This window comes from Notothenia rossii (genome assembly GCF_949606895.1).
Source record: "Notothenia rossii genome assembly, chromosome: 8".
Lineage (NCBI taxonomy): Eukaryota > Metazoa > Chordata > Actinopteri > Perciformes > Nototheniidae > Notothenia > Notothenia rossii.
This window is the reverse complement of record NC_136906.1, coordinates 78,768,056-78,794,504: the sequence shown is the minus strand read 5'-3', so window position 1 is coordinate 78,794,504 and position 26,449 is coordinate 78,768,056. Positions and strand designations below refer to the sequence as shown.

The following is a 26,449-nucleotide window of genomic DNA, read 5'->3' as shown; positions in this document are numbered from 1 at the left end:
TGTAAATACTCACTGGTAACAACAGACAAAAAAACCTGAGAGTCTGGAGCTTCTTGTTCTCCTGATCTGAACTGTCTGCAGATGTATTGGCCAACATCCTCCTCTGTGACTTTCTTTATAACCAGAGAACATTTCTCTGTAACTCTCAGTCTGTCTGATTTAGCTTTTGCATCGTTGTGAATCTGCCCATTTTCAAACAGCGTCCCTGTGCTTCCTGAATTACTGAAGGTCCAGGTACCCTCACACTCATCCTGATCATGTATCATATTTTCAAAAGGCAAAGTGACTTCATCTCCGACTCTGACAGTGAAGAAGTAGTGTTTCCCATTTGCAGCTGTTGAAGAAAACAATGTATATTAAAGTACCATATTAAAGCTGTTTTATTGAAAGTGTGTTCTCTGCATCCTCACCTGGAAAGTGGAGCAGCAGCATCAGGAATGAAGACATCATGATCCTTCTGAATTCAGACATCGTGCTTCTCTCTCGGTCTCTGGCTCTCGACTGGCAGAGTCACTAACCTTTTTCTTCTTTAACAAGAACTCAGCATCTACTTCCTGTGATAAATGAAGAGTCACTTCCTCATCCGTCTCTCCTCTGATGGCCGTTGACTTAATCTGTTATATTAGCTTTTAAATCTCTTTTATCTTTTGTTGTTATAAATAAAGAGTGAAACAATTTAACACCAGACTTTTATGTTTGATGCATTTCTCGTCTTTGGTTATTCAGAGTGAAGGTAACTGCAGGCCTTCTTTATCAGCAACACAACAGAGGAAGTTGAGCATGTAAAGACGGCTAGTTTTAATGAATGTTAACAACATGGTGGTTCCTCTTTGCATCTCTGCAGAATTATTTTTACTTTTTCCGAGAACTGAAGAAGTGTTTCTGTGAAGAAGTGGTTAACAGCAGCAGCAGAGCTCTGCAGGTGTTACCCTCTGATGCCGACCAGATAACCTTCAGAAACATTAAAACACTCAACGAGCGTCTAATGAAACTCACTCTAATGGCCTACTTTTAAACACGTGTATTAACCGGTGTAATGTTCATGTTGTTTTGAAATAGTTTCATGCTCTACACACTGCACACTCTTCTGGATGTGCCATTCTTAGAGCAGTCTCTCTGACCTGACTATAGGACGCTACACTCAACTCTCCAAGATGTTTGATCTGACTGAGTTTCATGTTCTGCACACTGTCTTTCGGAAACAGTTGTAAATTGGTTTGAATCCTACTTAAAGGACAGGCAAAACTTGGTTTACCATGTCTTTGAAGAACAAACACATGGTAAAAACACAGAGCAGAGCTGGGATGTCACCAAGTACAATTACCCAGGTTCTGCACTTCAGTACATATTTTAAGGACTTTACTTGAGTATTTTCACTTGTGAAGATCTGTCTGTGTTTTCCTGTTTTATGTTTATTTTCCAGAACATATTACGAGACCGACTGGAAAACTGGGTTGGACTTTCGGCAACAGTTCTAAATTGATTTGAATCCTACGTAAAGGACAGGAAAAACTTTGTTTCTATAGGTCACTACACATCTGAGTGGACAAATATGACACGTCAAGGCTCCATCCTGGGGCCTCTTCTCTTTAACATCTACATGCTACCACTGGCTCAGATAATGAAAAACAACAAAATAAGGTACCATAGCTATGCAGATGACACACACATTTACTTAACCATTTCAACAGGAGACTATGCTCCAATTCAAACACTGAGGAAGTGCATTAAACAAATCAATTGCTGGATGTGTCAGAACTTTCTTCAATTAAAGCCTTATTTAAAGCAGTATTTAGTCTCTTACTCGTCTAATTATCAAGTTAGACACTCTGTCCAGATTTATTTCTCTGTCCCCTCTGCAAAAAAAAGTATTGGCAGAAGAGCGTTCATGTTTAAAGCCCCAACAGACTGTTACTGTACCTGCTACTATTAGATCCCTTGCATCATTGGGTATGTTTAACATTCTCATCTCACTTTCAGCTGCTCTGCTCTTGTCATTGATGAAACTGATCTATTAGACACTACTGTCTATCAATGTAATGATTGTATGTATTACTTCATGAATTGTACTTAACAGACTGTACGTGGTTTGTCCTTGTTTGTCATGCTTTGCTTTCTGTTATTTGGTTCATGTATGTTGCTTTTGTCGGGACCCTCTTAAAAACGAGATGGTGCATCTCAAGGGGTTTATCCTAATAAATACATTTCTATATAAACAAAGATAAAACTGAGGTAATTGTTTTTGGAGCCAAGGAAGAACTGGCAAAATGGGGTTCTGCTCAACAGATGAACCGCTGACTGAACCTGAGGACCAAACTTAAAGCTGACAGGATGTTAATCAGGGGATTTGAAAAGGTCTATAGCCACCTAGCCAGGTTTTAGCCTCTTCTTGATGTGCCTTTCTTAGAGCTTCCTCTTTGACGCTCTGATGCACTCTCCAATAACGCATAAGAGTACGTAAGACAAATCAAACTGTCTCACTTTCTCTTTTGCCTCATACCTGATCCCAGGATATCACCACAGCTCCACTAAATGTGCAACACCTTCCTTGGCTCTGACACAAACTGTATGTTGTTAAAAAGTGAGAGCCAGGGCAAAGAGAGAGGTTAAACCCAACAAAGTGTTGTGTTGTCAGTGTGTTGGAGATAGAGAGAGAAACACAACTCATTATAACATTGAATAAAAATACTCTTTTTATTTGGATTATATTTCATTAAAGCCGTAGGAAAAAAAGGAGTAGCATATTCCATTAGGACTCACGCTAATTAAAACATCCTAAGATACTGGAGGCATTTCAGGTTTAGGAATAAATCTAGAGTAAAAAGTGAGTAGTAAATATATTGTGAAGACTATTGATCAGATATACAGCATGAGTATGTGCAGCAGTTAGAAAGTACAGGTATATATAACGTAGGTGTAAGGATATGTAATGCTAATTATAAGACATTTTATGAATCATTCATTGCAACAACCATTATATAATAGAATAGAATGGGAGGGATGAAACCCTCTCTAATGGTCACACATGCATGAAGTTAGCTAAACATTGACCGAGACATTTCCTACCTGCGATGTTGTTCAGTGCCGCATCGATGTCTGTTTTAATTTGTGAAGCGATGGGACAGAAAACCAGAAGGTAGTCCCTTATTTCAGGCCTGTTAGCTTTTCCACAAAGGCTTGATGAGCACCGTTTTTTTTTCCCGCCACGTAGATGTAAAAGTTGTTCCCCGATACTGAAAATAAGGAAAACTGTGATGTGAAGTAACTAAGTACATTTACTCAATTTGGAGGTACTTGTACTTTACTTGAGTATTTCAATGTTTATATACTTTGTACTTTTACTCCACTACAATTCAGAGGTATATCGTGTACTTTTACTCCACTACATGTATTTACATTACATTACATTTAGCTGACGCTTTGATCCAAAGCGATTTACAATAAGTACATTCGATCAGGAAGATACAACCTTGAAGAAAACAGAATCATATAAGTACATCAGGTTTCATAGAGCCAAACATTTCAAGTGCTACTCAACTGGCTTTAGATAAGCCAGCCCTTTGTTAGTATATAAGTGCTTTGTTAGTAATTCTATCTCTCGAAGTGGAGTCTAAAGAGATGAGTTTTCAGTCTGAAGAAGATGTGTAAGCTTTCTGCTGTCCTGATTTCAATGGGGAGCTCATTCCACCATTTTGGAGCCAGGATAGCAAACCCACGTGTTTTTGCTGATGGGAACTTGGGTCCCCCTCGCAGTGCGGGTGCAGCGAGCTGTTTGGCTGATGCAGAGCGGAGTGCACGTGCTGGGGTGTACGGTTTAACCATGTCCTGGATGTAGGAAGGGCCAGATCCATTCGCAGCATGGTACGCAAGTACCAGTGTCTTGAAGTGGATTCTAGCAGTTACTGGAAGCCAGTGAAGGGAGCGGAGGAGCGGCGTGGTGTGGGAACATTTAGGAAGGTTGAAGACCAGACGAGCCGCTGCATTCTGGATGAGCTGCAGAGGTCGGATGGCACATGCAGGTAGACCAGCCAGGAGGGAGTTGCAGTAGTCTAGGCGTGAGATGACGAGAGCCTGGACCAGAACCTGCGCTGATTTCTGGGTCAGCTGGAAACGTATCCTCCTGATGTTGTAAAGAGTACTTAATACCTTTAGTTACTTCACAGATCTGGATGAATGATGTGAAATCTAATCAAGTGTTAAATCAGACTTTAGTTCCACCTGGAGTAAATCCACAAGCTACCCTGCAGTATACAAAGTCATTCAAACTAGCTGCACCTTTACCAGCTTTGAGAACACTTTCATGATCAATCATTATAAAACATATCATATCTATTATTCTGAAATGGACCAATCTGCACAATGACTACTTTTACTGTCGCTACTTTCACTATATTTTGATGCCAATACTTTTGTACAAAGAATTAAACATTGGACATTTAACAATTTCTTTACAAAATGAGTTTTGTATCATAAACACATGGTTGTGAGTTGATATATTGTGCATGTCCAGGGTCTGTTGAACTGGCTTCGTCGTACAGGCCACTGGAGGCAGTAACGTGTAACTCAGCAGAATCTGAGAAGAGCAGCACCAGCTGCAAAGAGCTGTGCCTTTTCCTGTTTACTTCACTGTGTTTCCCTTCATTAGAACAGCTGAATAGAGATTGAGGCTGCTACGTTTAACCACACACACCTCTACACACATCGAACTACCCGATTATTCCCCCTATTACTCGTTTTATGAAGGAGATGTCCAGTCACCAAGGCGCATGATGTGTGTGTTTTTGCTCAGTTCCGCTCTGTGTGTGTGTTCGGTGTGTTTGTGTGTGTCCAACACCGGCATTTGATTTCAAATTACCATAAACAGTAATTGACACACATCTGGCTAACTCCATAGGTATGTGTGTATTCCCAAGTGAAAGAAATGTGTTTAATTTAATTTAATCTCGATGTAGTGCTTAGTCCTGTCGGAGTGCACCGGAACGAATGACACTATCATAATATCTTCTGAAAACAGATGCCCACACACACACACACACACACACACACACACACACACACACACACACACACACACACACACACACACACACACACACACACACACACACACAAACACACACACACACACACAAACACACACACACACACACACACACACACACACACACTTCTTTGTTGAATGCGGAATGAATTGATGTGTGTTGAAAGTTTAGCACCCTGCCACCTGTGAGGAAAGGTCCTCCGAATTCATGCGGGACTAGATGTGTATATGAATTGATTTGCTGAATGAAAGTTTGAATGTGCTTTTTATTATCCCCGGTCATTTATGAGGAGATGCCTCTAAATTCTGTCGGACGATTTTAAATGTCACAACTGAATTGGGCAGTTGAAGTAACAATTTAGTGTAATAAATGTAAAACTGTGAATTGAGGTTTCATATTAGAACATGACCACAGCATAATGTGTTTTGTAGGAATGTCATGTTGTAAAGAGAGAAGGTAGAAACCCTGTATAAGTGTGGAACAATTTTTCTTCAAATAAACTGATCCCACCTTTTGGACTGGGACAACTTAAAAGACATCTGCGCTCTCCTCTCCTGCTTCAAAGATAAGATTGCACCCTGCCACACTCACACTTAGGTAGGACCACACCTCATTACTGATATCAAAACCCTTCGGGATCTCTTAAACAGATTTAGCGGGTCCTCTGAATTGAAACAGCAGCTCATTGAACCTGGTTCTTCAGGATTTGATAGAGGTGAGATCTTGCTGACGTTGGTGGATCTGAGCCAAGCAGTAAACTTACATCGACTCAATAACTTCTGTTAGGTCAATTAGTAGGTCTGAGTAATTTGCCGGAATAAATGATCAGGCCCCCCGACCCCAAGACATGTCAACCAAATGGTAGAGCTGGCTGAATCAGATGGAGTAAGACTCTTTTATTTTTTTTCAACTAGATATCAAGACACAAAATGTGCTCTACCAAATGGTGGTGCTGGCTGTTAAATAGTTCAAATGAATCTGCAAAAAAAAAATTGGGTGGGGTATTTCATTTTGGAGAAACCAGCTTGAGTGCGCTAGAATTTGAAAATACACAACTGGAAAAAATCTGCTACTTCCTTACAGAGCCCCTCCTCCAACACACACGAACGCGCACATGACCAATGAGGGCACGAGATAAGTTTGTGCACAGATGGAAGGCTGACAGGCAGGTAGGCCATCCAGTTATTTTAGCCGGGCCGGCTCAGATGATTGGTCGTGCTTTTTACAGCGCTACGGCTTCCAGAGATGACGTGTTTTTATGTATTTATTGTCAAAGCATTTAATATATTCATTGCTATCGGGATGTTAAGAGCATTCCATGGAATATAACAAAAAGTGAATCTGAAGTGAATTACCTACCCACCTTTAAGTATGTTCTCTGGTAAAAGATAAGGGGAGAAAATAGCATTGTTTAAAAAAAATCTTCACTCTCTTTTCCTACTTACTATGTTTTCATATCAAAGGGGAAATACTGTCCGCCTTATTCTCTCTAAATATCTGGTAGTTGTGTTCATTTTCCTGAAACTCATCTTTTGGTGCTCTGGGTCTATTTTCAGACAAACATGAAATATCACTAAATGTTCACTCCATATCTTCACTTTTTGTCCTTTTAATATATTTTCTCCTTCCCTCTTTCATTTCTCAATGCTTTCACTACTTCTATTTTCACTTCCCATTCTAAATCTAATCTGAAAACATGACAATCCACCAAAAAACGAGATATTTGATCCACAAAAAAAGCAAGACTATTTTTCACAGTAAGATATTTGAATGCAAATCTATTAATTTTAACATTTGTTTAACTTTTCTTTCCTAAAGTCACAAATGCATAATTGAATAATGATTTGATTTTCTAAATGTGCTTGCTTCTTGAAAAGTATATCTTTCAAAGTAAAGAATATGCTTTGTTTTACAGTAACGTAAAGTCTCATTGCACGAGCTCCCTCTGCTGCAGCACTTTCAGAAGCACACAGTTCACTAACTCAACCTATACTCACATTATTCACACGTGAGAGAGTGTTTGTGTTTGTGTCTGCAGAGATCTGCTTCTCAGTGTGAGAGGAAAGTAGAGACCTCCACATGTTGGGAGGATCTCTGCTGCCTCCTACTGGTGAGAAATAAAAGTGTTTGAAACTAAAGACAGCTGAACAAGAACTCCTTTAAAAGAGTTTATTTTCACCTGAGAACGTTTTTTATTTCCAAAACAAAACTCCAAACAAAGCTAAACATATTTCACTGAAAAGGTGTTACATGGAAATACATCTGCAGTCTGGTAAGGCTGTTAGGTAACTTCATTTGGTAAAATACAACACAATCAAGTATACTAAAGAAAATGCAATATTCCATTAAATGATATAACTAAACAACGGTTAATTAAACCAAGCAAGAATTAATAAAAAAAAAACATTTTGCCCATGCTCTAATTATTAAGAATACAGTAAATCTCCAACATGTCTGAACCTTTTTCACAACCCACCTCTAGAGGGACTCACATGTTTTCATAAAGCTGCTGCTGTACTCTTACTTTGATGCATTTAAGCCAAAGAAAGCAAAAACAAGGTTAATATAAATCTGATTAAACTCTGCTAGCTGTGCCCTTAAACTCTACATCTTTGATCCAAGCGATCATGCTATTGATTTAAACATTACATCGGTTTCTTTCTTGGTTTGTTGACGGTGGCGTAGAGGAGGCCGGGATCAGCGGATAGAGCAGAGGAAGAGGAGGGAGCTCTCACAGTGCTGTAGGTCACTGCATCATCTTCATCATCATCATGAAGGTGAGTCTGGAGGGAAAGAGCAAATCTCATGAAATAAAAATAAAAGAGTTCTGAAAGTCCTGATTTTGCTGTCATGTAACAACTGAGTCATTCCCTCTGCTTCAGCTTTTGGAAGAGCATTAAACCTGCATTCCCTCTCATGGCCAGCAGGGGGCAACACATCTGGTTTCAAAAAGCAGTCAGATTGTATAGAAGTCTTTGAGGAAATGACCCATCACTTGATGTATTACCTTAGTAAACATTCTCCTGATGAGTTTATGGTCTCAATCCCTAGTTTCAGGTCTTCTTTAATAAAGAATGATGTTCTTTTGGTAAATTATGGTCACATTTTAAGTAAAATAGACAATAAAGCAAAATGTGATTTAAGGTGTGGCTACATTGTGATTGACACGTTTGTACCACGACATTGACCGTGATTGGTTGCTCTTCGTGTTTTCACCTGACAACTTTAACCCTGTATATTGTCATTTTACGAAAGGGATTTTTTATGTTTTTGGTGAATGTTTAGACATTTTTGTTAAAGTTATCACATAACAAATTGTATTACAGCGTTCAGTTGTATAAAGATTCACCCTGTCATGCCACTTCTGGTTGCAAAAACAAGGATAATAACAAACAAAATGAAAAACCCAAGGCTTAAAAAGGCACTCCTCAAACCAATGAGTGATGTAATGGTAATTACTCCACTTCTTATGTACAGTCATAGCCAATGTTTCAAAATGTGATTTGTTGGCTTGTGACAGTGGATACACACAGAATATATGTATATCAGACCGGCGTTAAGATTAAAATCAGAGAGACTGATATCAGATTAATAAATCATAAATATAGAACAACTTAGTTATAAGTAAATGATAGGTTTTAATATACTCTTCATTTAACATCACCAGTGTAATCAATGAGACAGCTCACCCTGGCTTTCCTGCTGCTCTTCCTGGTGTAGCTGATGGAGGCGTAGGAAACACCATCTTCAGGATCAGCCTACACAAATAAAATGTATTACTATTACTTATTTAATTACCTCTTACTTTCTGATTAACAAATTCAGAAATGTAGTTACTTATTCTCTTTTAGATGGAAACATTTCTAAAATAACAATTGTGTAAAAGTTCAATTATTGCATTTTAAAATGTACCATGTCATCATCGGTCTCTGTTCTCGTCCCTTACAAGACAAAAAAAGAGAAAATCAACTTAATCTTCCACAGTTAAGATCCATGTTGATCAAAAGCTTGTTGTTTGTAAAGTATAATGTGTGAATGTCCTCACCTTGAGTCCTCTTCCGTCTGATGACAGCCACAGTGATTATTGTGAGTGCTGCAACACCCACGATCACAACGATGATCCACCACCACCACCAACCTGGAAGAGAGAAGTTAGAAGAGTTACATATACTCAGAGGTTTTGATCTCTTTGTCTTTAAACTCTGAATCAACAACATGTATTTTCTAACTGTCTCTGTTCTGTTCAGTCTCTACCTGGATTTACTGGTTTGTTGTCTTGTCCTGTTTGAAAAACCATATAGTGTACAGTTTTAATAACAAAACATAATGGTCATCATAACAGAATGATGGGATGTTAAGACCTCAGAGAAACACATTGTAATTATTCACATCAGGATGAATGATTTTAAACAGCTCATCATGTTATCCCCTGAGGACAGAAGAGAAACAGCTGTTCCCTTCTGTTACCATCAAACACTTCACACGTAAATAAAGTTCACCTTACCTGGTTTTATGTTGTTTTGAACTGGTGTTGTTGTTGTTGTTGTTGTTGTTGTTGTTGTTGTTGTTGGTTTGGTCGTTGCTGGTTTTGTTTTCATACCTGAGCAGATGAACACAATTGAACAAACTATTTATTCTGATACTTCAATAAAATAACAAAACTGTAAGTCATTTTCATCAAAAGTAAGAAGTGACTTTAAACAGATCATCATGTTCTCACCTGAGGACTGAGGGCTGAAGGTCTGCACGTTGGCACCATCTCTTACTTCACAAGTAAACAACTCAGACCTTGTTGTGTAACTATAAAGAGAAGTCAGAAATGTCACAGAGGCAGAGCAGGGAGACTGTGATGTCTTTATCTCTCTGTGATCTTTATCCACATCTTGACCCTGAAGCAGCCACTTCATTGAGAGTCTACAGTCTCCATATGACACCACAGAGCAATATTGAGAGAGAAAAGACAACAAGAGTAACATTAACTTCAGCACTGTAATCGTTATTATTTTAATGTTTTAGCATATTGTTTTAACAAGACAGTTTGAAAACATGATGATGTAAATACTCACTGGTAACAACAGACAGATAAACAACAGAGTCTGAACCTTGTTGTTCTCCTGATCTGAACTGTCTGCAGAGGTAACCTCCAACATCCTCCTCTGTGACCTTCTTTATAACCAGAGAACATTTCTCTGTAACTCTCAGTCTGTCTGATTTAGCTTTGGCTTCTTTATGAATCTGTCCGCCTTCAAACAGCGTCACAAAGCTTCTTGAATCACTGAAGTACCAGGTAGTATTCTTACACTCATCCTGATCATGTATCACATTGTCAAAAGGCAAAGTGACTTCATCTCCAGCTCTGACAATGGGGTAGTGATGTTTCCCATCTGCAGCTGTTGGGGAAAAGCAGAAATAAATATAGACGTCATAAATGCTGACAGAATAATGATGTATTATATAAAAAGGTAAAGAGTTAGAGTTCTGGTTGATCTGTTTCATGAATCTTTTAACGACACATTCAAACCAGAGTTAATTACAGATCCACATCACTAACTGAAGTGTTCATAGTGAGTGTGACGATCACTTTAAAGAATATTGCTATGTGGGTTTTAGTGAGCAAGAGTTCACTAAAGTCACCACGTTACAAACACAACTCATCACTCTCAGTTAAAGGAACAGTACGTAGTAAAGTACCGTTAGTGATATTAAAGCTGTTTTATTTCATGTAATTGGTAAATGGTGAATGGACTGTATTTATAAAGCTCTTTATCCAGTCTCTCACCCCCTCAAAGAGCTTTACATACAACAAGTCACCCATTCACACCCAGTTCATACAGAGCAATGTGCCCCTTGCTCAATGAAGGGCTTAGAGACATTTCCCTTTCTTCATTATGGTTTGAATGTTTGTCTTATTTCTAAAAGGCTTTAGAGGAAACTCTTAACTATTTATTTGTGTGAGTCACACTACGCTTTAAAAGATGTTAGTTTAAGCCTCACTTATTTGCTGTCGGATATGACGTGCATTTCTTTATGTCTGTATGCCAATATATATCATGGCGTTGGTTCACAGCTGAGGATGTGATTAGACAGGAAGCTGTAGAGTCTTTTGACCGTGTTCTTTTCGTTCTTTTTTGATACGGAGAACTTTTAGTTACTTTGAAGCGAGGAAGTTTGTCTTCATGTTTGTATGTCACCTTGATCAAAGAATAAACCTGATGTGATTCAACGCTACAATGATCTCTGCAAAGTTAGTTATGAAGCAAAGAGAGGCGCGTCATAACCCACACCCCGATAGAGGAAAGTGGATATTAAATGTAGAAACAGATTCAAACTCCACGACAGAAGGTATCATTCACACACCGTTCCCCATTGGGAGAGACTTGGGGTTCAGCATCTTGCCCAAGGATACATCGATTTCAATTGAGAGACGCCCTCACTAGCTTTCATTAACAGTCGTAAACAGTGTGTGTTCTCTGCATCCTCACCTGGAAAGTGAAGCAGCAGCATCAGGAATGAAGACATCATGATCCTTCTGAATTCAGACATCGTGCTTCTCTCTCGGTCTCTGGCTCTCGACTGTCGGAGTCTCTCCCCGGCTGCGTCTTTATTTCTCTTCTGAGAACCGGACGAGAAGTGTTTCCGTGAGAATGTGGTTAACAGCAGCAGCAGAGCTCTGGAGGTTCCTCTGATGCAGGTAGGTGCTTAAAGCAATACCGTGCAGAGAATGTACATATAGCATTATATATTCTGTAGTTGTTTCTGTATTATTACTATTATGAATTATTAGTTTCCTTAAATACTTGCAGTATGTTTTTTTATATCATTTTAATCAGAAAACAGACTTGCTAATGGTGTTTGAATGCACACACAGTGGTCTGAGGCCTGGTGGTTTTTCTATGAATTGTACCTCTGAGAACAAAGAGGTGTTGTTGTGGCTGTGGTAGCAGCAGCAGCAGAGCTCTGCAGGTCTAAACCACTGATGTTGACCAGATACAAAACAGAGACATGAGTAATGGAAACAGTAACTATTGTCTAAATGAACTCTAATGAACTATAATTAATGACTTTTTAACACATCTACCCGCATGTTGTTCTGCAAAAAAGAGTTATTGTCATGCTCTGCACACTAAACTTATGAATATTTGGTCCCATTAAGATGTACAAAAAGAGCTCATGTGCATCCAACATGAATATTTCTTATGAAGCAGAGCGACAACTCAACCACACCTCTGATTAACTGCTGAGCTACTGTTACCCGGTCAACACATGCAGCCTCATTCACTCATTCATCTCTTTTTTCATGACCCACCTCCCTTTTCCTTCCATTCGTCCATTCCCCTTCCTACCTCATCCTTACCCACATCCCTAAATCCCTTCACCACGACCTACTTACATCCCTTTAACCCTCATTATCTCTTTATCCGTCTTCCTACATCTCTTCCTAACCCTAACCCTACTTAGAGGAAATGGACGTCCACTCTCGGGAGACGTCCGACAGTGGTGCGGTTACCCAAAGTGACAGACCTAATTCCCCTTGCATTCCTCCAGAGTCAAAATGTGTCAGAGTAATTTTTTTGAGAACCAGTGAAAAGGGGTGAAAATTAGAAAATGTATCCCAAAATAGTGCCTCACAACGCGGGAAGATTCCCCTGTCAACTCCCCTTGCATTCCTCCAGAGTCACATTTGGAGTGAGAACCAGGAGAAAGGGGTGAAAATGAACAAAAAGTATCCGAAAATAGTGCATCCTAGATGTTGCAGAGTGAGTGAGGCTTATGAGGTTGACTCTGGCCAATCACCACATGTGGTGATTCTGTCACCACATGTGTTGATGCATCTTATGATGGCCAATTGGCCAATTTGGCTGCTCCAAGATCCCCAAAAGACAGACTAACACCTCCAGCATGTGTCCCTAACATGGGCACTCATTTCACACCTCCAGGAGAGAGAACGGGAAAAGCCCTTCTCTTTGGCGGCTCACAGACCCCCAAAGGACGGACTAAACACCTTCAGCATGTCTCCCTCACATCGGCACACCAGTCCCCGGGCACCCCGGACTTAAGCACTCCCCCACGGACTAAACCCAGATGATCACACCCTCCAGAACCTCATGCCCATGGTAACCCTAAAAGGGGGATGGATTTTACGGTGCTTTACCGTCCGCCCATCGGCATCCATATTCTGCCTTCTTCACGGCACCACCACCCCCTTCCTGTTCAGGATGTTCTCATGCCCCTGGTAACCCTTTAAATAGTCTGATACTACCAGGGCTCACCACTGCACTCTACAAGCCAGAAATAATGTTTAAATGGTCGGGGAAAGTGTTTTTAAACGTCTGGAAGAGAGTTTTAGCCTGTCATTTTTCATGCATGCATTTTCAGGAGAGGGTCAATGTTAAATGATATCGGGAAAAATGACAGGCTAAAACCCGTGAATAAGTGTTTAAAATAGTCTGATTCCTGGCACTGTATCTGCCCCTGGGAACCTTCAAGGTTATATTAATGTTTTATAATTTATTTAATAATCACACGATTTTGACAAAAACAGTATACACAATATACATAATAAACATAATAAAAACATGATTAGCGGGGGCCCGGGGGCCATATTAGCCGTCTAACTTGTACGGTGCACCGGGGAAAAAAGGTTGAGTCCACTGCCCCTGTCCCCTCATCAGGAGTATCAACCGGCCCTGAAGAAGAGGTATCGCTGCTCTCCACCCTGAGCCCTCTTCGGAGGTAGCTGACGATGGTAGACCTCCTTCTGATGATGCTGCTGCAGCTGCTGCCGCCCTGAACATGGAGCGGATCTTCAATCCCTTCTTTATTCCAGGCGTATTCGCGTAGAGCCGGTCTGCAGTGCTTACGTCGTGACACATAAACCTAGCGAGAATCGACCTGCTTTCTGGATCTTGGTGATGCTTGATATTGTCAGCCAGGGCAGTGCGCAGGATTGTGAAGGTGACGGCTGTTTCTAGCCCAGCATCAGCCCAAGCCCTCTTCAAGTGAGCGTTCAGGTTCTTGGAAGCGTGCTTCCCCGTTGTGAAAAGAAATAATTCATTCTGAGGACCCGACAAGCCCTCTTTTATCCCCATCCACCGCATGACCCAGCTAAACTCCTTTGCTGTAAGCACCAGCTGTGCTTCGCCAAATGTCTTGGCAGTCTTGTGATCCTGCACGTGGATGATGTAGCCCTCAGCAGTGACCCTTCTGTCCGCCTCAAAGACCTCAGTGTTGGTCATGTTTGCGTACACACCCGGACGGTGGCCATACAGGAGGCTCCAATGGAGGGTTAGATACCAGGTACTGGGTGATTGAGGTCGGATTGCTAGCCATCAGGTCAAGGAGATCAGGGATGCGCTTCTCAGCGGCCGCCATGGCGGCGAGAAGCTCCGCCTGGTGGACAGTGACAGACTTTTTCAAGTCGTTCATGTTGGCTGTCACCTCTCTGATGATGTGGGTCATATCAGACTGGGTGAGCATGCACCCCCGGAGCTTTGACTCAGACAAGTACCTCAGGAAATGGTTCACATTCTTCAGGAACAACAGCGATGTTGTGACTGCCACGGACCCTCTTTGTCTCTTTTAGGAACAGCCAGTCTGACAACCGGTCAACACCATGGGTCATGAATACGAGGAAGTTCTTTATCCGGCTGACCTTGGACACACAATTTTCTTTCCGTTTTACTGTCGGTGCGACACCCTCACAATGACCTCTGTATGTCTGAATGTACGTCTCCATGCTTTTAGGCAATGTGATTTCACGCATGGTATTCCCCGACCCTTCCCAGTGGACCAGTGATTTCGGGGAGAGGGCCAGTCCTTAGCCAGATTAGCTTTCAGCTTATTGTAGACAGACGCACGGGTCTTCTGGCATACAGGGGTCTCACTACCGGAGGCTTCTGCGGACCGCATGACAGTCTTGGCCGGGGTCTTGAGAGGGGTACTGCTGCCAGAGGCTTCTGGGGACCGCATGACAGTCTTCACCGGGGTCTTGAGAGGGGTCTCATTACCGGAGGCTTCTGGGGACCGCATGACAGTCTTCACCAGGGCCTTGAGAGGGGTCTCATTACCGGAGGCTTCTGGGGACCACATGACAGTCTTGACCGGGGTCTTGAGAGGGGTATTGCTGCCGGAGGCTACTGTGTTCATGCCGGAGGTACTTGAGATTGCCAGGCCCTTAAATCGTATACATTCTTCCTCTTCCTCAAACCACATTTTCCAGCATCACCTGCCTGCAGTCTTCTTCGTCACACTTTGTATGTGGGGAGAAGGGTGGAGGGTGCACCGGGTCTTCCTCCTCATTGTATATATCCAATGATGTAGCCATTCCAATGATGGGATTAGTCTCTCAGAGGTCATGGAGCAACTGCAGGGCCACACTATGCTTCAGCCTTGCCATGACCTGATGTGCCTCATCTCGGGAGAACTCAGGGTGGTCATGAGTTAAGTGATGGTCTAGTCTCTTCCCAGCATACAAGCACCCTGTGATGGGGCAGGGTTTGGTCCGAACATTTATTCTGCCACTGGCCATTTTAAGAATGATGCCTCTTTCCTCCAGGTTCCGCACTGCATGTTTGTGCTTAAGGTGCTTGTTCAAAGCCAGATAGAAGAGTCTGCACACCGGGCATTCGGACAAAATCCTTACCAAAACAGACACAATGAATTGTATTTAAATTGTTTTCTATTTCTCCGTTTATATGCGTTAGCGTAACCGGTGATTGCAACCATGGGTCCGATGCTTCAATGCATGGTACACGGACCAAGGGAGGACTTGGGTTACCACCGGGTTAAATGGTCCCACCCGCGCACCAACGCGGGGCTGGTGATGGCAACATTGGGGCCGATGCATCAATTCATGGTGCCCCGACCATGAGAGGGTTTGGGGTGCCCCGGAACCAGGCAGTACCCCAGCAGGAAACACGTTTTATGGTCAAAGGAGGAAAGAGTGATAGAACCGGGGTAAAGCAAATAAAGTGTCCGACAAATAGTAACTTGTGAGGCGGCCAGAGAGTCTGTCATCTCTCGGTCCTATCCTCCAGGCAATGTATTTCAATTCATCCATAGAAAAGGGGTGAAAGTGAAAAAAAGTATCCGAAAATAGTGCCTCATGAGGCGGGTAGAGTCCCCGGCCAACTGCCCTTACATTCCTCCAGAGACCAGTTCAAAAACTTAAAGTTTAGTAAGAACCATGCTGGGAGGTCTCCGGGCAACAAATGTATCCGAGCCACAGTGCACATGGAGCGGATGAATTCCTCCATGAAGTTACACAGCCGTTTTTTTTCTGAGTCCTCTCAAAAACCGGGTTTCCGATTTCGTGCAGACAGTTGTCTGAAAGTGATGAATTCATTTTTTTGATGGAGTAGGGGAGGCTTGGATTCCCCTCTCCATTGCAAGTTGCAACGGGGGAGTGGAAAAGAGTCCGGGGCTTCGGCCCAAAGCGCCGAAGGGTTGAGCTTTTTCGAGCCCCTGCTCCGTTGGCACTTATTTTTTTAAAACTTCCTTTTTTATTATTTTAAGATATAATTGACCCTTTTCTTTTCTTCTTTCCACGTGTGGGGGCATGGCAGGCCGCCTATGAGCTCCCAAATTCGGCCTGCAACCTCCAGGATTTGTGGAATAAGCTCCATAAACTGACAAAGTCACCCAGAAATGTCACTTTTATAGACAAAACATATATAATACAAATACATTTAAATAGTAAAAGGTACAATTGTGCTCCGAATTACCCGGAATTTGATTTATATAGCCCCATGATGGTGAATACAAATCATTTTCATTTTGATCTCCAGACTATGTGCATTGTGTTGGGGAACCATATTAATGATAAAATGAATCATTTAAATGAAAAAAATAATGATTAAAAATCATTTTTAGGCGGACAACTGTGGAGAGGAGCCTGAAAATGACTCTCCAGCACACCGGAGAAGCAGGCTGCGAGACCCACAGAGCGCACCCAGAGTACAAGCTGCTTCATCTCACTTTATGACCCAGGAAAGGAGCTTGAATCATGGGTACATGAGTGTTAAAAGTGCATTAAACTGTTATAATTCAACACCCGCTGATATGGACAGAAATCTGTCCATTTCGTCCACATTTGACTCACGAAATGTACAAGAAGGTAAAAACAGCAGAGTCCCTGCTGTTAGGGTCTCAGACTCACAGGCACACATGCAGAGATCCAGGGTGATGCACATGGCTTTTTTATCCAGCAACAAGTCTCTGAAACCTGGGGAAAAGTGGTGTGAATAGAGGCAGAGCGCAGCCAGAAAGGAGCAGGCTGCGAGACCCACAGAGCGCACCCAGAGGACAGGCTGCTTCATCTCACTTTATTACCGAGGAAAGGAGCTCGAATCCTGGGTACATGAGTGTTAAAAGTGCATTAAACTGTTTCAATTCAACAGCCGGCGCTTCACAGCACTTTACAAGCCAGGAAAAGTGATTGAATCCTGGGTATAGATGTTTTAAATAGTGTGATACCTCCAGGGTGCATCACCACATTTTACAAGCCAGGAAAAGTGATTGAATCCTGGGTAAACATTGTTTAATTGTTTAAGTGTTTTTAAATGTGTGGAACAGTGTTTTCGGGGGTTTGCCGAGCAAAGCGGAACGATAGCTGAGGATTCTGGGTAGTGTAGTGTCTTCGGCCATCCTAAACTCTGAACAAATATTTGTTTCTCCGAATCGAAGGGAGAAAATACAAAATAATTGTACACAATTTAAACCAATCAATGTTGTTTAATTAACAAAGATAACCTGGTGTTTTTGAGTTGATGAGTAGTGCAGATATCACTGTCAAATCAATCGACAGTAAGGAGAATACTTACTTCCGGGTGTAAAATCCTCCGTTATCCAATGGGAATGGACGCTCACATTGCCTTTAAGGGCAGCCGACATGGACCGATGCGGTGCTTCCCTGAGCGTCAAATACCGCCGCCGATGGGAATACATTGCAATCAGTTGAAAGCTCTTTGTGTCCGTTTATGAAGCTGAAGGAGACTCGGCGCTTCACTACTGCACACCTCGGGGACCCGGACTAAGCGTCGCTCTTGGACGTTCAGGGAGTGAGACTGTGTTGCATTCACACATGAGAGAGTGTTTGTGTTTGTGTCTGCAGAGATCTGCTTCTCAGTGTTAGAGGACAGTCGAGACCTCCACATGTTGGGAGGATCTCTGCTGCTTCCTACTGGTGAGAAATAAAAGTGTTTGAAACTAAAGACAGCTGAACAAGAACTCCTTTAAAAGAGTTTACTTTCACCTGAGAACGTTTTTTTATTTCCAACACAAAACTCCAAACACAGCAAAACATATTTCACTTAAAAGGTGTTACATGGAAATACATCTGCAGTCTGGTAAGGCTGTTAGGTAACTTCATTTGGTAAAATACAACACAATCAAATATACTAAAGAAAATGCAATATTCCATTAAATGATATAACTAAACAACGGTTAATTAAACCAAGCAAGAATTAATTTAAAAAAAAACATTTTGCCCATTCTCTAATTATTAAGAATACAGTAAATCTCCAACATGTCTGAACCTTTTTCACAACCCACCTCTAGAGGGACATGTTTTCATAAAGCTGCTGCTGTACTCTCACTTTGCTGCATTTAAGCCAAAGAAAGCAAAAACAAGGTTAATATAAATCTGATTAAACTCTGCTAGCTGTGCCCTTAAACTCTACATCTTTGATCCAAGCGATCATGCTATTGATTTAAACATTACATCGGTTTCTTTCTTGGTTTGTTGACGGTGGCGTAGAGGTGGCTGGGATCAGTGGAGGAAGCAGAGGAAGAGGAGGGAGCTCTCACAGTGCTGTAGGTCACTGCATCATCTTCATCATCATCATGAATGCTGTAAAATATGAGGAGGTGATGTTTGACAGCAGTGGACTCTGAGGGGAGTTGATGTTGTTGATCAGTCACACAGAGGCAGAAGGCTCTCCATCGTTTTCATAGTCCACCTCATCTTCATCTTCATCAATCTGCTCCTGTCAACATGGAACAAAGACATGGTGGAAACACAGATCAGAGCTGGACAGTAAGTACATTTACTCTTTAAGGTTTTGTATTTAAGAGAGAGAGTATTTACTTGAATAATTCCACTCGTCACGATCTGTCTGTGTTTTCCTGTTTTATTTTTATTTGCCACAATATATTTCTTGACCAACTGGAAAACTGGGTGGGGCTTTCGGCAACAGTTCTACATTGGTTTGAATCCTACTTAAAGGACAGGTAACTACACATCTCAGTGGACAAATATGACATGTGGGGTTCCTCAGGGCTCTGTCTTGGGGCCTCTTCTCTTTAACATCTACATGCTACCACTGGTTGCATTTAATTGAATTGTAAGCATTATAAAGAGCTGTTGATTCAACTACTTGGTCACTTTGAAGCCTCCTTATTGAGCATTTATTTCATTGTGTTGATGTTTTCTGTTATTTTGGTTAATTAACTGTTTAGCTTTTCTGAGATCATTTAATTTGGATACATAAATATTCTAAATTAATCTTATGTTGCATCTTCTTCTGCCTGTCATATATCCATTGTTAAAATTGGAGAGCAAATAATACACACATTTAATTATGCAATGTTCAAACTCACCATGTTTTCTTCCGTCTGTGCTTTGCTCCCTGAAAAAAGGACAAAACAAGTTGATATTAGATTTCACCTTTATTTCTATATTTTTTATTTAATCTGTGAAAATCTCTCACCTTTAGCTCTTGCCCATATATTGACTGTAACCACGGTGATGATGAGAGCCGCTAAACCCACAGACACCATGATAAGCCTCAAGCGACCTGGAAAAGAGAAGTTAGAAGAGTTGGTACCACTTTACAATAAGACTAACCTTACAAAGGATTCATAAAGGGTTTCTAATTAGGTTATGAATTAGGTTGTAAACACTTTATTAATCATTAAGAACCATTTATAAACCAGTTCTAACATAGTTTTCATACATCAACACAGGCTCACTATTTGGCAAGATGACTAAGCCTTATATTGGCTACTTAGCGAGAATCAACTCAGTGAGCAACAGATACCAAGGATGCTGGCTGATGAAGGAGACGAAGTAAGCTAGGTAGCCAATATAAGGCTTAGCAGTACAGATACATGTGGGCTCACTATTTGGCAAGCAACCGGTCAGAGTTGCCCTGTTTATCTCATGTCTTATAAAAGCTTGTTAATGATTTATAAAGTGTTCACAACCAAATTAATTAATTAATTACAAATTATTCGTAAACCCTTTATAAGGTAGTGTTATTGTAAAGTGGTACCGAAGAGTTAAATATAGTCAGAAGTTTTTATCTCTTTATCTCTCAAATCTGAATGAACAAAATGTCTCTTGGCTGTTTAATGCTTCCTCGTCACCTTCACACAGGGACACATCCAGAACATACAGATACAAACACAACTTATTTATAATCCACTCAGTTCTTCTTTTTTATCTACATAACATGTTACCTTTATAAACTATGTTGGATTTGAGTCCACTCCTTATCACCTTCCAGTGCATCCAGGTGTGTATGTCCTGAATGTGTATCACCTTCCAGTGCATCCAGGTGTGTATGTCCTGAATGTGTATCACCTTCCAGTGCATCCAGGTGTGTATGTCCTAAATGTGTATCACCTTCCAGTGCATCCAGGTGTGTATGTCCTGAATGTGTATCACCTTCCAGTGCATCCAGGTGTGTATGTCCTGAATGTGTATCACCTTCCAGTACATCCAGGTGTGTATGTCCTGCATGTGTATCACCTTCCAGAGCATCCAGGTGTGTATGTCCTGAATGTGTATCACCTTCCAGTGCATCCAGGTGTGTATGTCCTGAATGTGTATCACCTTCCAGTGCATCCAGGTGTGTATGTCCTGAATGTGTGCAGGTCTTCTCTAACTGTGAATGTATATTCTCTGTTCTCTCTCTACCTTTGTTGTTGTCCTCTTGTTCTGTTTGATTGTCTTCAGATGCAGTGTTGGTCGTTTCTCCGGCTGCTCTCATTCTCACTGTTGTCCATGTTGTTGTCACTGTAGTCACCTTCCCTGCATCCTCACCTTAATGAATAAAATAACAACATGCTGTTCAGTTATAAAAACAAATGTAAACATCTCACATCACGACATAAAGATGTGACGCATCAGGATGAATGATTTTAAACAGCTCATCATATTCTCACCTGAGGACTGAAGAGAAACAGCTGAGGTTCTGTCCTGTGACCATCAAACACTTTACAAGTAAATCAAGTTAACCTTACCTGAGTTCATGTTGTTTTTAGCTGTTTTTGTTGTTGTTGTTGTTTTTGTTTTTGTTGTTGTTCCCGTTGCAGTTGTTGTTGGTGGTGTTGTTGTTGGTGGTGTTGTTGTTTCTGGTTTTGTGTCCTCACCTAAACAGATGAACAAAACTTAACAAACTATTCCATTTTAAACGTCCATAAAATAAACAAATATTGAAGTTTTTTTTTTTTTACACCAGTAAGAAGTGACTTTAAACAGATCATCATGTTCTCACCTGAGGACTGAGGGCTGAAGGTCTGCACGTTGGCACCATGTCTTACTTCACATTTAAATAACTCAGACCTTGGTGTGTGACTATAAAGAGAAGTCAGAAATGTCACAGAGGCAGAGCAGGAAGACTGTGATGTCTTTATCTCTCTGTGATCTTTATCCACATCTTGACCCTGATACAGCCACTTCACTGAGAGTCTACAGGCTACATATGTCTTCACAGAGCAGTTTAACGTCACCTCATCATTGTCCTGATGTTCAGTCACTGAAGATGGAGATATTGTGAGAGAAAAGACAACCACAATATGTAACAACATTTAAATGTACTTCATCCCTGTAATCATCATGATTATTGGAATGTTTCAGTTTAGAGACCGTTTGAAAACATGATGATGTAAATACTCACTGGTAACAACAGAGAGATACACCTGAGAGTCTGGAGCTTGTTGTTCTCCTGATCTGAACTGTCTGCAGATGTAAAGACCAGCATCCTCCTCTGTGACCTTCTTTAGAACCAGAGAACATTTCTCTGTAACTCTCAGTCTGTCTGATTTAGCTTTGGCTTCTTTGTGAATCTGCCCAAGATCAACCAGCTCTACTACTGCTGAGCTTCTTGAATCACTGAAGAGCCAGACAGTACTCTCAAACTTATCCTGATCATGCATCACATTGTCACAAGGCAAAGTGACTTCATCTCCAGCTCTGACAGAGTATTCTTTCCCATCTGCAGCTGTTGGGGAAAAAGCAGAAAGAAATATAGACGTCATAAATGCTGACAGAATAATGATGTATTATATAAAAAGGTAAAGAGTTAGAGTTCTGGTTCATCTGTTTAATGAATCTTTTAACGACACATTCAAACCAGAGTTAATTACAGATCCACATCACCAACTGAAGTGTTCATAGTGAGTGTGACGATCACTTTAAAGAATATTGCTATGTGGGTTTTAGTGAGCAAGAGTTCACTAAAGTCACCACGTTACAAACACAACTCATCACTCTCAGTTAAAGGAACAGTACGTAGTAAAGTACCGTTAGTGATATTAAAGCTGTTTTATTTCATGTAATTGGTGAATGGTGAATGGACTGTATTTATAAAGCTCTTTATCCAGTCTCTCACCCCCTCAAAGAGCTTTACATACATTAGAGACAGAGAGAGACAGAGAGGGACAAAGAGGGACAGAGAGAGACAGAGAGGGACAAAGAGAGAGGGACAGAGAGGAGACAGAGAGAGACAGAGAAGGACAGATAGGAACAGAGAGGGACAGAGAGAGACAGAGAGGGACTGAGAGAAACAGAGAGAGACAGAGAGGGACAGAGAGGGACAAAGAGAGAGGGACAGAGAGGGACAGAGCGGAGACAGAGAGAGACAGAGAGAGACAGAGAGAGACAGAGAGGGACTGAGAGAGAGACAGAGAGGAACAGAGAGGGACAGAGAGAGACAGAGAAGGACAGAGAGGGACAGAGAAAGACAGAGAGGGACAGAGAGAGACAGAGAGAGACAGAGAGGGACAGAGAGGGACAGAGAGAGACAGAGAGAGACAGAAAGGAACAGAGAGGGACAGAGAGAGACAGAGAGAGGCAGAGAGGAACAGAGAGGGACAGAGAGACAGAGAGAGACAGAGAGGGACTGAGAGGGACAGACAGAGAGAGACAGAGAGGGACAGAGAGAGAGAGAGGGACATAGAGGAGACAAAGAGAGACAGAGAGGGACAGAAAGAGACAGAGAGACAGAGAGGGACAGAGAGGGACAAAGAGGGACAAAGAGGGACAGAGAGAGACAGAGAGGGACTGAGAGAGACAGACAGAGAGAGACAGAGAGGGACAGAGAGAGAGAGAGGGACAGAGAGGAGACAAAGAGAGACAGAGAGGGACAGAAAGAGACAGAGAGACAGAGAGGGACATAGAGGGACAAAGAGGGACAGAGAGAGACAGAGAGAGACAGAGATGAACAAAGAGGTACAGAGAGAGACAGAGAGAGACAGAGAGAGACAGAGAGGAACAGAGAGGGACAGAGAGACACAGAGAGGGACTGAGAAAGACAGACAGAGAGAGAGAGGGACAGAGAGAGATGGACATAGAGGAGACAAAGAGAGACAGAGAGGGACAGAAAGAGACAGAGAGACAGAGAGGGACTGTGAGAGACAGAGAGAGACAGAGAGGGACATAAAGGAGACAGAGAGGGACAGAGAGAGACATAGAGAGACAGAGAGGGACAGAGAGGGACAGAGAGGGAAAGAGAGAGAGGGACAGAGAGAAGACAAAGATAGACAGAGAGGGACAGAAAGAGACAGAGAGACAGAGAGGGACTGAGAGAGACAGAGAGGAGACAGAGAGAGACAGAGAGGGACAGAGAGGGACAGAGAGGGACAGAGAGAGAGAGAGACAGAGAGAGACAGAGAGGGACAGAGAGAGAGAGACAGAGAGAGACAGAGAGAGAAAGAGAAAGAGAGAGACATACAGAGACAGAGAGTGACAGAGAGAGACAGAAAGAGACAGAGAGGGACAAAGAGGGACAGAGAGAGACAGAGAGGGACATAGAGGAGACAGAGAGAGACAGAGAGAGACAGAGAGGGACAGAGAGGGACAGAGAGGAGATAGAGAGAGACAGAGAGACAGAGAGACAGAGAGGGACATAGAAGAGACAGAGAGGGACATAGAGGAGACAGAGAGAGACAGAGAGGGACATAGAGTAGACAGAGAGAGACAGAAAGAGACAGAGAGGGACTGAGAGAGAGAGACAGAGAGAGACAGAGAGAGAGAGAGACAGAGAGGGACAGAGAGGGACAGAGAGGGACAGAGAGGGACAGAGAGAGAGGGACAGAGAGAAGACAAAGAGAAACAGAGAGGGACAGAAAGAGACAGAGAGACAGCGAGGGACTGAGAGAGACAGAGAGGAGACAGAGAGAGACAGAAAGGGACAAAGAGGGACAGAGAGAGAGAGAGAGAGACAGAGAGAGACAGAGAGGGACAGAGAGAGAGAGAGACAGAGAGAGACAGAGAAAGAGAGAGACATACAGAGACAGAGAGGGACAGAGAGAGACAGAAAGAGACAGAGAGGGACAGAGAGTAGACAGAGAGGGACATAGAGGAGACAGAGAGAGACAGAGAGGAGACATAGAGGGACAGAGAGGAGACATAGAGGGACAGAGAGAGACAGAGAGGGACAGAGAGAGAGAGACAGAGAGGGACAGAGAGGGACAGAGAGGGACAGAGAGAGACAGAGAGAGACAGAAAGAGACAGAGAGGGATTGAGAGAGAGAGACAGAGAGAGACAGAGAGAGACAGAGAGGGACAGAGAGAGACAGAGAGGGACATAGAGGAGACAGAGAGGGACAGAGAGGAGACATAGAGGGACAGAGAGAGACAGAGAGGGACAGAGAGTAGACAGAGAGGGACATAGAGGAGACAGAGAGGGACAGAGAGGAGACATAGAGGGACAGAGAGAGACAGAGAGGGACAGAGAGAGAGAGACAGAGAGGGACAGAGAGGGAGAGAGAGGGACAGAGAGAGACAGAGAGAGACAGAAAGAGACAGAGAGGGATTGAGAGAGAGAGACAGAGAGAGACAGAGAGAGACAGAGAGGGACAGAGAGAGACAGAGAGGGACATAGAGAGAGAGACAGAGAGGGACAGAGAGGGACAGAGAGGGACAGAGAGGGACAGAGAGAGACAGAGAGGGACAGAGAGAGACAGAGAGGGACAGAGAGGGACAGAGAGGGACAGACGTGCATGTCTACAGTATATGTCTATATATGTCATGACGTTGGTTCACAGCTGAGGGTGTGATTAGACAGGAAGCGGTAGAGTCTTTTGACCGTGTTCTTTTGGTTCTTTTTTGATACGGAGAACTTTGAGTTACTTTGAAGCGAGGAAGTTTGTCTTCATCTTTGTATGTCACCTTGATCAAAGAATATACCTGATGTGATTCAACGCTACAACGATCTCTGCAAAGTTAGCTATGAAGCAAAGAGAGGCGCGTCATAACCCACACCCCGATAGAGGAAAGTGGATATTAAATGTAGAAACGGATTCAAACTCCACGAGAGAAGGTATCATTCACACACCGTTCCCCATTGGGAGAGACTTGGGGTTCAGCATCTTGCCCAAGGATACATCGATTTCAATTGAGAGACGCCCTCACTAGCTTTCACTAACAGTCGTAAACAGTGTGTGTTCTCTGCATCCTCACCTGGGAAGTGGAGCAGCAGCATCAGGAATGAAGACATCATGATCCTTCTGAATTCAGACATCGTGCTTCTCTCTCGGTCTCTGGCTCTCGACTGTCAGAGTCTCTCCCCGGCTGCTTCTTTAACAAGAACTCAGTACCGATGATAACAGCAGATAAGCGACAGAAGAGGGGAAGTTGAACGTGGGAAGATGTTTTCTGGTTCCTCATTTCACCTCCAGTGTTTTTCTTCTGAGTCTGAAGGAGAAGTGTTTCGATGAGAATGAGGTTAACACCTGCAGCTCTGAAGGCATGACACCATTTAGAAAACCTCAGGCACGTGTTCAGCTGAGCAACAGAGGAATAATTCAGGCCGATATGAGACGGATCAGTTTGAGCTGACATCCAGTCACTGTGGAGGACCGAGCCAAACTTACATTGAGACACAATCTGGATGTTTATATTAAGATGACTGCATTCCCAGGCCCTGTGTGGCTCAACACCAAGTGCAGTATGTGGAAACGATTTGCCACTGTTTCCATCTTTGCTGAATCGGTTTATCTTATTGAAAAATACAGCATGCATTTATCACCCTCGAGCATCGGTGTCAAATCCGGCCCGCGACTATATTTGTTGTGTCCCCGCAAGAGCTTGTAAAGAATATAATATGTTTATTATACGGTTGAATGTCGCTTTACAGAAGCACGTTGTCCATAAACTACATGTCCCACAATGCATCTCATTT

General features: G+C 42.3%; 1 protein-coding gene across 1 annotated transcript in view; it reads right to left on the bottom strand.

Annotated features, from left to right (window-relative positions):
• Window positions 1-26,001, bottom strand: part of LOC307016298 (uncharacterized protein) — a gene marked incomplete at its 3' end in the record, with an annotated part of 43,947 nt that extends 17,946 nt beyond the window's left edge. Inside the window, exons 1-2 of the mRNA XM_079645336.1 lie at window positions 25,729-26,001; window positions 14-334 (exon numbers count right to left, since the gene is read on the bottom strand). Coding sequence (XP_079501462.1) covers window positions 14-334; window positions 25,729-25,789 — 382 coding nt within the window. The 5' untranslated portion in view covers window positions 25,790-26,001. The remainder of the gene's footprint in view (window positions 1-13; window positions 335-25,728) is intronic.
• Between the last annotated feature and the right edge of the window lie 448 nt (window positions 26,002-26,449).